Source organism: Rosa rugosa, chromosome 7, assembly GCF_958449725.1.
Source record: "Rosa rugosa chromosome 7, drRosRugo1.1, whole genome shotgun sequence".
NCBI classification, from domain to species: domain Eukaryota; kingdom Viridiplantae; phylum Streptophyta; class Magnoliopsida; order Rosales; family Rosaceae; genus Rosa; species Rosa rugosa.
The window spans coordinates 32,480,871-32,498,290 of record NC_084826.1 but is presented as its reverse complement, the minus strand read 5'-3'; the positions used below and the strand labels follow the sequence as shown (position 1 = coordinate 32,498,290).

The window sequence follows — 17,420 nt, the reverse complement described above, 5'->3', positions numbered from 1 at the left end:
GAAAAAAAAATTTAGGGGGCAATAATATGATTATTGGGGGACAATAATATGAGTATTGGGGGGCAATAATATGATTATAAGGTATTATTAGGGGGTAATAAAATCAGACGCCGGAATCCGGTCACCAGTCCGGTAGCCGGATTCGGGATTCTGGTGACCGGTCGCCGGATTCCGGTCACCGGAGTCGGCGGCCGGCCACTGGTCACCGGAGTCTGGCAAAGTCTCCAATGACTTCTCTCTCTAAGTGAGAAAGAAGGAGAGGGCAAAAAAGTCCCAAAAATAAATAAAAAAGAATAAAAAAAGAATTAATTGGGTATTAGGGAAATAATCTCTTAGAGTGTTTGGGTAAGTGGGCAATCTCTTAGAGTGTTTGGGCAAGTGGGGTTAATTAACTCCAAAATTGGGTAAATGATCATTTCATTCTAGAGTCTTTAAAAAACATTCCACTACTTTTCGAAGAGTAACTAACACTGATTCGCTCACGTTTTCTTTCATATAATTGGAATCTGGACTCTTATAGTTAGTCTTACTTGAACAAACTCACATTTGGTAAATAGGAATAATCATGCCCGAAGTTAGAGAGTTAATTCCCTCCAATTGGTATTAGCTAGGCACACGAAATTGACATGCATTAACTATAAAAGAACTAATCTGTGTGATGTCCTACTATTTCTTGCAAACCAGTGTAGATAGCTTCCTGCTCAAGCAAACCGGAAGCTATTATTTCGGTATTAGTGAAGGTTTAGCGGATGATAGGTATCTTCAAGCTGATGATAGGTATTTCACCCCATACTTCTTCTCACTATGTGCCGAAGGTTTAGCGGTCTCCATCTCTTAAGCGGTTGGCAAGGACATTTTGGGGGTCTGTTTATGTGGTGTGGATCTCCTATACTCCCATCTTTTATTGCTGATGAAAGCTTTGTCTTTCTGCAAGCAAATATTGACGAATGCCAGAGTACATATTCAGGATATTTTACACATCTATATGAGCTGGATTCCGGCCAGCAGGGTTAATCTTTGAAGTGTCTTGCTTAAAAGGAACAAAGCCAATAGTTGTATACTTACATTCAGCTGCATTCAGTAAACATATTCCCCCCCCCCCCCCCCCCCCCCCCCCAATCAGATTGTCATTCTAGGGAAGAAAGGAAAAGATAAGAAAATTGATCAAGCTGTTTATGTAAAAGATAATCTGATAGATACATCAAACCTGTTTCTCATGCATCTTTCTTTATTTTTATCCTTTGGATTCTCCTATATCTGTACTGTTTAATATAACACATTTAAGAGTTTTCTTTCTTAAAGATATATGTTTGTTGTTTTATTACTGAATGCAACTGTTGGCTTAATACTCATAATTAAACAGTTTTTCTTTTTTGGCTGCAGGAAACAACTTAACAAAAACCAGAAATCAACAGGAGTAGCTAACCAACAGGAACAAGCTTCTGGGGAACAACAACTCAGAAAAGGAGGAAGGTGGATTGGGAGGGAGGGAGGGGGGGGGGGAGAGAGAGAGAGAGAGAGTTAAAAGAATTCTGTATTGAACTATTGATGATTGTTGATCTGTTCAAAAGAATGAGCTATTCAACATGACATTTACTTATCTACACCATTGGAGAAACAAAAATGCACCATCTTTATGCATTGACAGTTTGACAGTCTTTTTCAGCACAAAACATATCCGTCGGTGTGCAAAAGTCTGTAGTAGAATTCTAACACGCATATTAGTACCCAAAGCCTGGTCCATATTCATTGTCTCCACTCCAGAAACGCAGTGGAACAGTCAAATTTAGCTGCAGGTTCAGTTTTAGGCGGAACAAGTGAAACGTAACATGTTGAGCAAATGAACAGACGTGGGACTTCATCAGCATCCTCCATTCCACAGCAGCGTGTATGCTGCCACACTTCGCATATATCACAGGCCACCATCCTTTCACCATCATCATCTGTAGCCCCACATTCACATCTCACCATCCATGTGTCCGATCCCCCTTGGTACCTCAACGGTGTGTCTAAATCTATCCCACTCCCTCTCACTCCAACCTCTGTACCCCATTGAACTGCTCCAGAAAGCACTTCCATATCATCTGATTCCTCCAAGCCTTTGATTTCCATCACCACAAACTGTTCTGTGATACAATATGTATCCCTCATTGCACTCTCAGCTTCCTGCTTTAGCTCTCCAACAGTTGCATCCAGTGGCATTACCACTATCTCACCTGGAGGCAACTCCCTCTTGAATTCAATTTCCTTATCAGTCAAACTTGGCAAGATTTGGCAAAACAATGTCAGTAACTGCTCTTTCTCATCCCTAAATGGACATTCCTTTACAAAGTGCTTAGTGTCCAATACTGCTTGTGTAGCCAACTCTAGCAATCCAGATTCTGGATATCCCAACAGTACATGCTCATACAAATAAAGAACATCACTGTAAACATCAATTCCAGGAACTGGAGCAGCTGGTGGAGGGGGTAGGGGAAGCATCTCTTTCTCAGGTTCAGACACTTTATCCCCATCATTAAGATCATGAACCGTATATTCCAAAATCCGAGTGGTTGGATTCACTGAACGGCAGACAACCTGATTCCCAACAACCACATTGTTCAGTGACTTCAGCACATAATCCAACAAACCTGTATCTCCAATATGCAACCTAGCTGCATCTCGCACATCTTGCCGGGCCATCCCACCATTTCTAAAGTCCTTCTCTTTCTTTTCTTTCAGCGCATTCACAATCACATCTGCTGCAAACTCTAGTCTTCTGGCAGGCCATCTGCTATCCATGTGAGAAACAACAGTAGCAAACTTCCTATACTTTGAAGACTTTTCCTTCATCAGAGGCTTGATCTTGACGGATTCTCTGGTTGCAGGTTTTGCATTCTCAATCATATCTACAGGTTTTGCAGTAGGAAGTAGAGAGTTTCTCTGTGCAGGAAAGCAAGCCTTGATAGTAAGCATAAATCTGAGAAGATCTTTGATAGTAACTAACTGTGTTTCACTCAAATATCTGTAGTAACGAACAATTTTCTTCAGCTCTTCATACTGGTCCATGTCACTAAAATCTTGGATGATCTTTTCAAGTTTTAATGAGCTAAGAATCTCAAGTGCTCTTTCATAAATGTGCTCTTTGACGCCAAAGCTTCCATGGCAAAATTTGTAACCCCATCTACCAAACCAAGGATGCCCATAAGCAACTCCATGGAGCAGGCGAAGTTCCATGGACCGTTTCTTTGAGACATCTTCGACTGTGATTTTCCTGCAGAAGATATGACAGCATCAAAACCAATTCCTCAATTTTCACTAATATAATAGCAGGAGATGAGATAAGGGTTTTCTGTTACCTGGTTCGAAGATTAATGCAGATCCGATCCCAAAGATCCATGAGCTCTCTGCCACAAAGATGCTTAGAACCACCTTCAAGTCCATTGATGCATAGCAAATGAGCAAACCCATTACAGTGAATTAACCCATGTAAGAGATGGGTTGAAATATCCAAGATACCATCATCCAAAGGCTTATTCCAGTCATCATCCATTGGAATTATCATGTGGTACTTTCTCTTCGATACAAAATGGTTACTCCAACCTAAACAACAATAACAACATGTCATGTCCGAACCAGGAAGCTGAGAAGTAAGCTGAAGATGGCAGAACAGAGAAGCTGCAATGACAAATGATATTGTAGAAAGAATAGAATAATGACTTATTACTCAACTAACAGAGTTCTATTGATTTTCAACTTAAATATACTCGACTAAAGCTTGATGACTGGATAACCAACCATTAGTTTATTTACAGGAAACGAACTTTCATTAAATAGAACAGCGACTATAGTACAGATGGAATAACCAACCATTGGTGACTACTCACCAAAAAGAAAGACACTGAGACGACTAGGGCTATTATTCCTCCAATTCATGGATAATCCATTGCATAGGGGATGGCACTCGTTTAGGAAAAATGGAAAATGTAACTCATTCAGAGCATGGAAAAAATGAAAGAATTAAGAACAGTCCTACGGTTTTGGATTACAAACTTGGATGTTTTCTTCATTGTGTATTCTTCAGAACCCACCTACTGTGTCAAATAAGAGCTATTCTCATTATGTAGTCTGAAACACAGGACTGTCTCGATGCACTCCCGTTCATAAGTACGTTAACATCGATTGAAGTACATTACAAAACAACACATAAGAAATAGACAAAGTGGCAGAACAGAGAAGAGTGCTCATAAAGAAAACAACTGTAAACTCCATAGTGTAATTGCTACGATTATTGACAACTTCTAGTTGTATAAATTGTAATTAAGGCTTCTAGGTTACAAGGCTCTCCAACTTAGGCTTCCTCCCTAAAAGGCAAAGCAACAAACTTTTCTTGATTACCCAACTCACAAATCAAATGAAGTGCATTACAGCAACGAATAAAGGCACAGACTTTGCAAAACCCCCAATTTTCAATTCCCAAACCTCACACCATAATCAGCAGAAACCCACTTCAGGAATCGAAACCCAATGACCAATTCACCTAAACCCTAAACAGAAAAGAGCAAAAACCCAATTCAGGAATGGAAGCAAGCACCAAGATGGAGGTGTTACCAGTGCATCGGCAGTGATCGCAGAAGGGGGTGTCGGAGGTCTTGACGTTCTCTTCAATGGTGTAGAGAGGAAGAACAAGGCTTCGGTTGTCATGAACAAGAAGAGTGCACCAAACGGGCATGCCCTGAACACTGTAACTCTCAAGCTCTGCACATTGTTGAAGAAAGAGACGAATGTTATCACGGAATGGACCCAGTGGAAGAATTGGGTAGCCGGGTTCCCCAAATGAATGGAACCCATAAACCTTTGGCCTCCGCTTCCTCTTCTTGCAGGCTTCAAGGCTTGGAATCATCATCGACATGCTTCTTTGCCTTTCAAGATTCGATCTTTCTTTTCTTCTTTTTCTCCAAGACTCTGTTTCTTGAAGAAGAAGAAGAAGAAGAAGAAGAAGAAGGGTTTCAGAGAGAGAGAAGGGTTTAACAACTTTTTTTTGGGAATGAAAGGGTTTAACAACTTTGGAGTGAGTTTGTTGCAAAAGCCCTGGTTAGTTACACTAACAGGATCCAATTGGATTGCGCGCTAGAATTGTAGTTTAACCAATTTATGCTAATTACCCCGGTTTAAACCCATAATTACATGCAGACCACCAGGTTATGGCTACCGGGTTTGTTAACAAATAGGGGCATTTTTGTCATTTATGTTTTCCATGGGAACTGCTGAAAATGGTTTTTTTTTTTTTTTATACAATGCCTAAAAAGAAAGAAAAAAGGAGGAAAAAAACTCACTGCTACAGTGGCTACAGCTCTTCCCTTCATAAAGGCCATAACATCATCAAGCACGACTTGTACAATGAAGTGATCAAAAAGGGGAACCCGTCAGACAACCAAGCGACCACCCCAGGAGGGATGGAGCCCAACTGAGAACGATCATCTACGACCACAGTGATCACCAGCCGTTAATCATGCTCTGATCACATGGCCATGATTCATCCACCAGGTTTAGATTCCTGTCTCCTTAGAAGTCAGGGACACAGAGGTACGATCCTATAGAACAGATCCTGTTCAAGTAAGGTCGTGGTTTAAGGTCGTGTCCTCAAGCTCGATCGGTGTTGGTTGAGAAAATTTTGGTTTCTCAACCTGCTACCCACTCGAATAAGCCTATAAGCTCCAACAATAGGAGTAATAATTTTGTTGATTCTGCTCCGATTCTTAATATGATTGATTCTTGTGTGGCTAACATTGACCCTAGTGTGGTAGGGATTACTAACCAGGTTGATGCTTCCAATTCCGATCCTATTGGTTATCATGTCCTGTTTCTGATGATCAAATTGATAAGGGAAGTTTCACTGTTCCTAAGCGTACTGCCACCACCTCTGTTCAACGTACTCCTACCCCAACCATTGGTGGTGTTGGCACCAGCAATGCCTTTGCCTCTCTTGACTTGGAGGATGATGTTCTTTTGATGGACTTAGTTAATACGGCTTCCCCTGATACTTCACAGTGGCCTCTGAAAATTAAAGGGAAGAATGTTGATATGCTCCCTGATAAGAAGTTCCTTACTAAGGAAAAGGTTAAACGCAAGGGTCGTGGTAAGGGTAATACATCTACCCGGGTACCGACCTCCTCTAGCTCTCATGATTAATCTTGCTTGTTGGAATGTTAAGGGCCTTAATGGTTACTCTAAGCAGTTGGGTGTGAAAATTTTTATTGCTTCTCATAAGTTGTGTCTTATTGGTTTAGTTGAAACTAGAGTCCAAGCTTCAAACTTTGACTCAATTGCTCGGTCTGTGTTTGGTAATTGGGATTTCTCTCACAACTATTAGCCATCATCTTGGAAGAATTTGGGTGGGTTGGAATCCTTTGTTCATTAAAGTGACAGTGATTGAAGAAACAGACCAAGTGGTTCATTGCAGAGTTCTTATTCTGGACAGTAATGAGGATTTTCTTGTCTCCTTTATCTATGGATCGAGCCAATGATGATAACGATCGCACTAACTTGTGGAATAATTTATCCTCTTTTGCTAATAGCCATGGGAATGTTCCTTGGCTTGTTTTGGGAGATTTTAATGTTGTTAGATTCACTACTGAAATAAATGGTGGTAATGAGGCCCAGTCGAATGCTATGGATGAGTTTGCTTATTGCATCCATGATACTGAACTTGAGGACTTAAATTATGTTGGTTGCAAGCTTACTTGGTGTAACAATCAATACGATGGTACTCTTATTCACAGGAAGCTGGATAGAGTTATGGGAAATAATGCTTGGCTTTCCAAATTCTTTAACTGCTTGGTAAAGTTTCTACCTCCTGGTATTTCTGATCATTGCCCTGCTCTTGTTTCTCTTGGTACTCCAGTCCAGGGTAGGAAGTCCCTGTTCAAGTTTTTCAACTTTCTCGCTGAGAGGGAAGAATTCTTACCTATTGTTATGGAAGCTTGGAACACTGTTATTGTTGGGTCCTTCCAATATCAAGTTGCTAAGAAGCTCAAAATTATCAAAGTTGAGTTTAAAAAGCTTAATCGTGTTAAAATTCAAGATGTTTCTGTTAATGTAATTGCTGCTAAGAATGCTCTTGATGCCTGCCAACAGAACTTGTATTCCAATCCTATGGATCCCTTTCTCAAATCTCTAGAGTGTGACTTGCTACAGGCTTACTCTAATGCTCTTATCTGTGAGGAAAGTTTCTTTAGACAAAAGTCCAGGGTGCAGTGGCTTTCCTCTGGTGACAGTTGTATTTCTTTTTTCTTTAAAGTGGTGAATAAGAGACGTTATAGGAACCGTATCAACTCCATTTGTCGTGGGGATGAGTCTGTTGCTATTACTTATGAGGATATTAAGGTAGAAGCTGTTGGATTTTTCCGGTCTTTATTTGGTGGGTCTAGTTCCTCTCCTAGGCCAACCTTTGATGATCTTCAAAATATTATTCATAACCCTCTCTCTACTGAGCAATCCTCTGCTCTTGGTTGTGATTTTTCTGATGATGAGATTAAAGAGGTTTGCTTTGCTCTACCTTCTAATAAAGCTCCTGGTCCTGATGGTTTTAATACTTTCTTTTTTAAGAAGACTTGGCATATTATTGGCTGTGATATTATTAAAGCTGTCCAGGAGTTTCTGTCTACTCACAAGCTTCTCCGGGAGTTCAATGCTACCATTATTACTTTGGTTCCTAAAGTCTGCAATCCTTCTTCCATGAGTGATTATAGGCCCATCTCTTGCTGCAATACCATTTATAAGATTATTTCTAAATTGTTGGCTAATCGGGTGAAGTCTTGCTTACCTTCTATTATTAATCAATCTCAATCAGCTTTTATTGCTGGAAGGAGAATTGGAGACAATATTTTATTGATGCAGGAGTTTCTTAAGAACTATCATAGGAACTCGGGTCCTCCCAGGTGTGCTATCAAAGTAGACATTTTGAAAGCTTATGACACAGTTGATTGGGATTTCATTCTTCATGCTCATAGTGCTTTCAACTTCCCAGCTTCTTTGGTTAGTTGGATAAGATGCTGCATCACGAGCCCAATGTTCTTTGTTTCCATTAATGGTGAGCTTGTTGGTTTCTTTCCTAGTAATCGTGGTTTGAGACAAGGAGACCCGCTTTCTCCTTACCTTTTCGTTATTGCTATGGAGGTTCTTTCTCGTCTCTTATATCACAAAATTGAAGCTCATCCTGCTTTTAGGTACCACTGGAGATGTGAATCAACCAAGCTTTCTCATTTAGCCTTTGCTGATGACCTCTTTTTATTTTGTGGTGGTGATTTTCAGTCTGCTCGGGTGTTAAAAGAGAGTTTAAATTCTTTCTATGGTTTCTTAGGATTAACTGCTAATGCAAATAAGAGCAATATTTATCTCTCTGGTGTTCACTCTGATGAAGCTTCCCTAATTAGGAACTGTTTTGGCTTTCCAATGGGTACCACTCCTTTCAAGTATCTCGGTATTCCTCTTATCACCACTAAACTTTGCTTAAGTGATTGTTCGCCATTAGTGGAGCGTATGGTTTCAAGGATCCAAAGTTGGGAGAATAAGCTCCTTTCTTATGCTGGTCGTCTCCAACTTGTAAAGTCTGTTCTTTGTAGTTTGCAAGTGTTTTGGGCTTCTCATCTTTTTTTGCCTAAAATGATTCTTAATTCTATTGAGCAGAAATTAAGATGCTTTTTATGGTCTGGAAGTAGTGTCGACCATTATTCTTCTAAAGTGGCTTGGGAGGTTGTTTGTACACCTACAAGTGAGGGAGGCCTGGGAATCAAAAGTCTTCACATTTGGAACATGGCTCTTATGGCTAGGCATATTTGGATTCTTCTTACTGATGATACTAGTCTTTGGGCTTCTTGGATCAAAGTTAATTTCTTGAGAGATAATAGCTTATGGACTGTGTCGACCCCCCAAGTTTGTTCGTGGAATTGGAGGAAGTTGTTGAAGATTAGAGACCATATTCGTCCTCTTATTAAGCATAATATTGGTGATGGCAAGTCTACTTATTTTTGGCATGATCATTGGCACTCTTTAGGCCCCTTGCTTCCCAGATTGGGGCCTGATGCTATTATTAACTCTGGTATTCCTTCCAATGCCTTGGTTAGCTCTTTTGTAATGGGTGTGTCTTGGTGCTGGCCTCTTTTGAACAGTTCTGCCATTCTTGAAGTTGTCAACAATCTAGAAGGCCTTTATCCCAATTCTAGCTGCAAGGACTCCATTATGTGGTTACCCTCTACAACTGGAAAATTCTCTACAGCTTCAGTGTTGGAGCAATTTCGGTATCATTATCCCTCTGTTGACTGGGCAAAGCTTATCTGGTTTAACAATAATATCCCTTGAGCTAGTTTTATCCTTTGGTTGGCTGTTCATGGTAAGCTTGCTACTCTTGATAAAGTCATTGTTTATTCTCCTCAAATCAATCCTCTCTGCCCTCTTTGTGGTTTGTTTCCTGAGAATATCAATCATCTTTTCTTTAATTACCTGCTCTTTCTCTCGGTATATTTGGAAGAAAGTTCTTTGTTCTTGTGGGGTTCCTTGGCTGAACCCTCCATGGCCTTTATTTGTTGATTGGGCTTCTTCTCGGTGGGGCGGTAAATCTTTCTCTTCTACCATCAAGAAGCTTGGCCTTTCGGTTTCTGTTTACTTCATCTGGAAAGAGAGAAATAATCGCATCTTTAGGAGTGAAAGATGTGTTCCCTCTGTGGTTTTCAAGCATATTATCACCACGATTAGATGCAGGCTCATTTCCATCAAGTTTAAGTCCACAAGTACTAATAGAACCATTGCTGAAAAGTGGAACTTAGCTACTACTTAGCTTTTTTCCTTGCTTTGATTCCTTTTTTGGTTTGTTTTGTTTTCTTTTTGGATGGCTTGTTTCCCTTGCTTTTGTAAGCCTTTTTGCCTCTGGCTTTGGTTGTACTGGGCTTTGCCCTCCCCTCTTTGGTTTAATATACTCATTTATTTACCAAAAAAAAAAAAAAGACTTGTACAATGAAGTGAGGCATTGATGTAAGTCTGCACATGCCTAATTCTTGGTCGGTGCTTCTCTACCATCAGCCACCATGTTCTACTTCATATGTATGTGACAAATCACAGGAGTAATCAAAAGCATGCATAAGAGCCTTATAGTTCGCCAATAATGTACTTAAAAGATGATACTCCACATCACTATTATGAATAAGGTGAATGAGCATAGCAAAATTAGATTCTACCACAATAGTTCTGGTTAAGAGTTTACCACCCAATTGTAGTCCAATGAATAGCCTCCAAGTCTCACCTTGAAGAACAATATTTGTCATAAAACCAAGCACCATTACCATCTCGAATAACTCTTCCAGCACCAATCCAGCTTAAGTTGATTCAAGAAGAACCATCAACTTTAAGCTTTATTTGGCCCATTTCTGATAGGTGGGTCTTTGAAGGGGATTGGAACCCTATCACTAATTGGATTCGATGATTGCTAGTTTGGGGTTAGGGTTGGATTTGAAGATTTTAGAAATATTTGAAATCGAAACCCGAGATTTTTCTACGTCGCTGAAATCGATTGATGAATCTAGACCATGCGAGAATAATTTGACCTGTTTGCTAATGGCTGAGTCCAGAACCAGAACCAGAGCTGTGGAAAAGAAGAAGAAATGCCAGGGGAGCGTCTTTCAATTCTTTCGTCTAGTATTATCTACTGGATGGAAACAACCATTGTTCTCGCTTTTTAACCCTTTTTTTTTTTTTTGATCCTATTCCTTTTTTCTTAGGAGTGCTTCTACCTCCCAAATATACCCATTTATTATCATTTTTTTACTTAAATCAATCAAGGATTCAAATTTCGGTTTCGGCTTCGATTTCGGTATTTCAAATTTAAGAAAGTTTCGATTTCGGTGGAAATTTCAGTTAAAAATAAAGAAATCACATTAATTGTATTTATAAAATGATATTTTTGAATGAAACTTTTACATAGACTAAACTAACCTATAATAAACCTATTTACAATGTAACCTTTCTAAAATTATATGTTTATAATAGAATTGTGATATTTAATATGGACGAGTAATTAACTAGTACTGTAGTAGGTTGCTAAACTAGTGTTTTTATCTATATGTAATTATAAATGTACTGTATATTGATAATGTGAATGTGATTTACTTTTTTTGTTTTTTAATGTTTGGAACCCAGTGGGAGCCTTAGCCATCATGCCTTTTTTACTAGTAATTAGAAAAATACAACCGGAGGAGGGGGACGTAATACCAAAACTCCGTAAATGAAAATGAACAAGTACGACAAAAGCAATATAAAGTATTAATAATAAGAGCTACTACGATGTGGTTCCATCCATATGGTTGGACTGATTCTATTTAGTATCATACAATACTGCTCCCAAGTACATGAATTTTGAAAATGATTTTGGTACTTCATCACATGGTATTGTATGTGTGTTGATCTCTTCCCACATGTAATCCATATATTGGATATTGTGGAATTACCCAATATGGTCTTTTATTGTATGAAACATACTACATTTGGGATGACGAATGATCAAAAAGGCCATATGTGCTTCCACCTTGTGAGCTTGATCCAATTTCGTGAGAATGGAATGGGTTAGGGTTATCATCACTATATTGAGTTCCTATGTCCATTGAGCCAAGACTTGAAGAAAGTGATCTTCCTTGTATATCCCTAGCTCCATAATTGTATTCATGATTTGCACCAAGATAAGTAGTATGATCATCACTACTATATTGGTTATAGTGTCATGATTTGCTACTCCCCCTATCATTTCCATAATTCGCCTCACGATTAGTATAGTCATAACTACCATTGTCACACGAGTTATCTCGTCCACTACCTCCATAGCCACGATGGCTGCTACCACCACCAGTATTACCATCATCATCATCATCATCATCAATTGATTTTTCATTAGTGCCTCTTGATAATTTATAACCACTTCCATCACTTTCATCATAATGATCTCTTACTTCTTTCTTCATTACCATATCCACATCAATTCTCATTCCACAAGCATGAGATACTATATTTGGATTTGGCCAGATTTCCTTCTACATCATCTAAATGTAAAGGTCGAACCCAATGGTATATTGAATCAGCAGTTTCCTCTTCACCTATATCTGCAGTTATATTGAATAGGTCCAAATAATTGGTCTCCACTGTGGTGACCCGAAGGGGGGTCCCACAGCGCCGCGACCCCGAGCCAATGAGAAATCGACATGTCGCGCATGACATCCCGATGACTCATCAACCCGAAACCGCAAGGCCTTTTGGGTTTAGTTGGTTGGTTCACAAAACATTTTCTTGGACAAGTCATTCTAGCAACCAAACAACACATTTTCAAAAGCGGAATTCGAAATGGGCTAAGAGTTTTGGGCTTGCGATTGGAGCCCAATTTGGAAAATAAACAGATCACTAAGTAACTACAAGTATGGGAGACGCGCCCCAGGGTTACGGGTCTCCCGGAATTTTTGTAAACGAGTAGGAAATAAATAAAAAGTAAATAAACAAGCTACTACAAAATCCGATTAAGGACCAAAACCTTCTTTTAAATAAGTCAAAGAAGAATGCGCCAAACCGAGCCATATGCCTCCTTCGTACGCTCCCCGACCACATGCTCGAAACCTGCACACTATAGTAGGGGTGAGCTTTCGTCCTCGCATGCCCAGTAGGGGCCGACCCAACCATGCTAGGTTTGAAAAATAATATACTTGAAAATATTTACTACATAATATTGTGCACGTTTATCGAAAAATGCTTTAAGAAAAGTGGCAACCACAAACATTTGTTTTCTTTCATAAAACATGTGCAGTATGCTTCACACACTTGGAGCTCCGAGATACTTACCTGCCGGCTAAAGTAAAATAAATCCGTGACCGACCTGGTTCGTCCTGAGTACGAGAACCAGCCAACTACTCTGTAGTCCTTGTGACTACAAGTAGCGAAAGTGTCCATTTCCTGGCTCTGAGTCTCCTATGACTGGTTCACTGTCTGTATTTGCTTTTCCTTGACAAACATAGGAGCACAGCCCCCTCCGGAGGTTCACGGTTATCGACACCGTGGGATCCCTAGGAATCAACGCGTCTAGGTCCCATTCACTTTCAGGTCACAAGTACACATACAAGGGTACAGTATCTCAACATGCAAGTCTAGCCTCGGTTTTCACAATTAGCAATTATCAGTTCTGAAAACACATGTATCACGAGGCATCGACTGATGAACAACCAAAAATGTTCTTGCAGGCAACATACTATCTTAGTATAGCATTCCACATATACTGAAAAGCCTCTAACAAGGAAGGGACAGCTCACCCTACCTGGATATGGAGTGCTCGTCCACATTCGGGTTCGTTTTCGACTTTCGATCATTTGTCCAAATCCAAGTGCACACGCTCGAATCCTTTGACAAAAACTAAATCCGATAAGTACTCAATTCATAACTCATTTTCTTAATTTTTTTATGAGTTACCAATTTAACTTGAATCGATATTTAATGGTAACCATTCCCGAACAATTCACTTAACGTAGTAAACTCATTCGGGAGATGGTGATCACACTTCTTTACATGTTAAAATTTCGATCAACCATTTTGACCTCAATTTATTTAGCTTCTAAACCTTAAGCAATTAAATAATAATTACCATTCCCGAATGATTTCACCTTTCAAACTCCTTTCGGGATATGGTGATTATACTTATTCTCTTAATATATTCCAAGTCAACCGGTTTGACCTTTCTTACTTAATCGTTAAATAATAGCAAATAAATAGTAATTACCATTCCCGAATGATTTCATTCTTACGATAACTTCGGGATATGGAAACACTAGAATACTCCGATTTTTAACCTTATTTCATGAACATTAATCCAATATCCTAATTTGGCTCAAACAAATAAAATCCGCCATTTTCATTACCCAACTCCACTCAACATTTTCTTTCACAACAACGATTTAACTTGCAATTTATAACTTCTTTAAAGAGCTCACTGATTTAGTCATTCACCTTATAACAATGACATTTTCAACATAACTGATCACTCAAATACCATAACCAAATCTATATCACGCATTCTCAATAAAACCATATTTCACATACTTCGTAAAACCATAGCTTCGATCAGTACAATCAGTTCGTGTCCAAACAGATCCAAAAATACAGTCCCTTACCATTCTTCTTTTCCAGACTAGCAGTCGATTTAACATGGCTGTACTTCACCACCATCAACCATTCGAACCTTTAGCAGAAAAACAATACAATCAACATTCAATATCCGACTAATTTCGCAACCAAGACAGAGTTCGGGAATCCTTACCAATCTCCAATATTAGTTGGGCTGAACCAACAGTTTCTCCCTCCTCCAAAATCTCCAAAATGCAGATTCCACAATCCTCACAGGTTTCAAATTAAGGAATAGAGTTAGGGTTTTCAATCTAGATCAAACCAGAAGCCCATACTAACAAGAAGGGATAAAAATCCAGCTTACCAGACGAAGGGGAGTAAGCTGGTAGCCCTCACGGTGGCGCTGGGTGGCTCACACGCTGTCGTCGGCGCGTGTAACGCGTGTGGTGGCTGGTCAGAGTCAGAAGTTGGGACTAAGGGGTTAAGGCGATTCGTGCAACCCTAAGCTTTTTCGAGGTGGTGGCTTCGTTCAATCGTGGTCGGAGGTGGTATCCCTGGTTTTGCAGAAGTCCAGATCGCCGGCGAGGGTGCGTACGGTGTTCTCCAGCTTCGGGTCAGCGACGAGGCTTTGGGGTGATGCTTAACAGCCTACCCCGAGCTCGTAGGTGGCGGCGGTGTGTTGGAATGATGGCCGGAAATCGACGAGGCTCGAGGAACAGTGGCATCGCGGTCATGGGTCGGCGAGTGTAGAGGCTGCCGGCGATGCATGTTGGTGCTGAGGCTCGGGCTTGGGTCGGATTTGGATGTAGGTTCGATTGGTGGTGGCAGTGACGTGAGGTGGTGGCCGGAAATGGTGGTTTTCGGCACCGGCAGTGGGAAGACGAGAAAGAGAGAGGTCGGGGAGAGAGAGAGCAACGCGGCTGGGAGAGGAGAGAGGAGAGTTGTGAGGTCTCTAGGGTTTTCTAACCCTTTTACTCTTAGTTCGTGTGAAAAGTCCATCATACCCTCGCGTCAAATTACCAATTTATCCTAGCTGTTTGCTTTAAGGTTTTTGGGCTCGTAACTTCTATTTTATTCGTTTTTCGTCTGAAACTTCCTAAGTTATTTCTCGACTTCGTCCGAGGCCCAAAACTCGATTTCGTTAAAATTAAAAATTCAAATCTTCACTACAACTCAATTCGCCTTCCTTTCAAATTTGCTTCGACGATCTTTTGCTTCAATGAACTTTAGTAACCTTCTAGGCCCAAAATGAAGAACTCTGGCCCAAACTTAAATCGTAAGGCCCAAATCGAAGTCTTGACACCGAATTGATCTCCAGGGTCAATTTCTTCACTTAAATCACCTGGCGAAAAATCTTATTGGCGAAGAAATTACCTTCAAAAATTAAACAAAATTTTCGGGGGCTCACATCCACAACTCTATTTGCTACGGCTTTTGCATCTCGCAATTGTAACTTCATGTTGTAATAACAATATACAATTTGCTCATGTTTGTTATGTGCCAGACGATTTATTTGCTTCGTATGGATCAGAGCAAATGTGCACCAATTTTGCTCGCAAGCAGAAGATGATGTGGTTTGAGATAGGATCTTCATTGCCAATTTACGAAGTGTAGGTGTATCACCCCCATACATGTTCCACCACTCATATGTATTCAATGATTTCCTCGAAGCAATGGCAGCTGGTCTTCCAAATTTGTATAACGAGTCTCTAAAGTTTATGATCTGCATGAGAAAGAATTATAAATGCTCGCAAAAGAAAATAACAATTAACCAAATATCGAAAATTTACCTCATTTCCGAATTGTGCTATGCCTGCGGAGTTTGGGTCCAACTTTGCAAAAACTGAGTGAAGGGCATCTAGTAGCTCTGGATCATCACCAATTCCTTCACTATACTAGAACGTTGGATTCAAATAATGAGTTGCTGCATGTAATGGATGACACAATTGCTTAAACCATCTATCGTATCGATTTTTCTGACCCAAACTGTATTCCTGATTTGTTCTAGCTTTGTTCCCACCTTCTTAAATAAATCATATAACATTGGCATTGTCGGGTTAACCTCTATATCAACTATTCGAAGAACACCGTATAATGGTTTGTAAATAGAAATCACTGATTGCACATTGTCCCAAAACATGTTTTCAAGAACGAGTTCCTCTATACGTCTTCCCTCCTTGCTTTGACAATATTCACTAGTAACCCAATCATTACAAATAAACAATTGTTTAAGTCCAACATTCTTTTGGAAAAGGCTTTGAAGAGAAATATAATTAGTGGAAAACTGTGTTGGTCCTAGTCGAATCAAATCATCTTTACATACTTTTCTCATAAGAGCAAGAACCTATCCATGATTGTAGATATATACAGTCACAAGTCTAGCAATAGAAATCACCTGAGATACCTTGGTCTTTTTACCAATATCTTCAAACATTAAGTCGATGTAGTGTGCAGCACATGAAGTCTAATAGAAGTTATAACGTTCTGATAATGTTTTACCAGCCTTCACAAATGCTGAGCCATTATCGGTACAATTTGAACCACATTCTCCCTCCCTACTTCATTAATGACATCTTTAAATAGCTTGGCAAGGTATTTGTGCTCCTTTTTATCACTTGACGCATTGACAAACTTCAAAAACACAGTCTTACCCTTACAGTAAATCATGAAGTTGATAACTTGCATTCTTGTTGGATCGGACCACCCATTAGCCATTATGGTGTAGCCATATGTTTTCCACATTTTTCTTTGGCTATTTATATATTCAGTGATTTCCTTATGTTCGATAGACTATTATTTGTTCATTATCTGAAATGAACTTGCAGAGGAACATTCAGACACTCTTGTGCTCCAGTTATCATGTTTTCGTATTCATAAGCTTTTCTGTTTTGAACGCAGGAACATTGGTATATGAAAAACTTCGAACATAATCGACCAAGCTTCTCCTTGAGGCTTCCCGTTGTCATGGAGTCGATGATGCTCTTTTGTTTTGCAGCATTGGATTTATAGAGTGATTGTGGGAATGAAGCTTGAGGTTGGTCTCCATGCTCTTGTCATACACTTTGTGATCTATCAAATTTTGGTTGGCTTCTACTTGTCCTGTCAGGCCCTGAAACACCTCTACTTATACCTTGCTCCCATTCTGATTGTCTTGATGCTCTCATAGCAGCTTTATAATTACGGGGATCTACATCTTGCTAACCTATAAAACCTTCATCTTCATCTTTAGAGTTCAACTGTTGTGATAACCCTGATCGTAATTCTTCTCGAGTATCATGGATTATTGATTCCTTTAGATA

The 17,420-nt window shown here is 39.8% G+C and overlaps 2 protein-coding genes and 1 non-coding gene across 3 annotated transcripts; all 3 read right to left on the bottom strand.

Annotated features, from left to right (window-relative positions):
- Window positions 1-1,529: 1,529 nt before the first annotated feature.
- Window positions 1,530-5,009, bottom strand: LOC133722670 (PHD finger protein MALE MEIOCYTE DEATH 1). The gene is made up of 3 exons (XM_062149541.1): window positions 4,591-5,009; window positions 3,339-3,582; window positions 1,530-3,253 (listed from the first exon to the last, which is right to left on the bottom strand). Exons 1-3 carry the CDS (start codon window positions 4,889-4,891, stop codon window positions 1,747-1,749), a joined length of 2,052 nt encoding a protein of 683 aa, XP_062005525.1. The 5' UTR covers window positions 4,892-5,009; the 3' UTR covers window positions 1,530-1,746.
- Window positions 5,010-5,399: 390 nt separating this feature from the next.
- Window positions 5,400-5,605, bottom strand: LOC133724010 (small nucleolar RNA U3). The gene has a single exon (XR_009853429.1). It is a non-coding gene; the product is annotated as a small nucleolar RNA U3 (small nucleolar RNA).
- Window positions 5,606-11,744: 6,139 nt separating this feature from the next.
- LOC133723189 (uncharacterized) lies at window positions 11,745-16,836 on the bottom strand. Its single transcript, XM_062150008.1, has 7 exons — window positions 16,654-16,836; window positions 16,103-16,465; window positions 15,912-16,016; window positions 15,666-15,844; window positions 14,169-14,236; window positions 12,082-12,122; window positions 11,745-11,978 (listed from the first exon to the last, which is right to left on the bottom strand). Exons 1-7 carry the CDS (start codon window positions 16,834-16,836, stop codon window positions 11,745-11,747), a joined length of 1,173 nt encoding a protein of 390 aa, XP_062005992.1.
- Window positions 16,837-17,420: the final 584 nt, after the last annotated feature.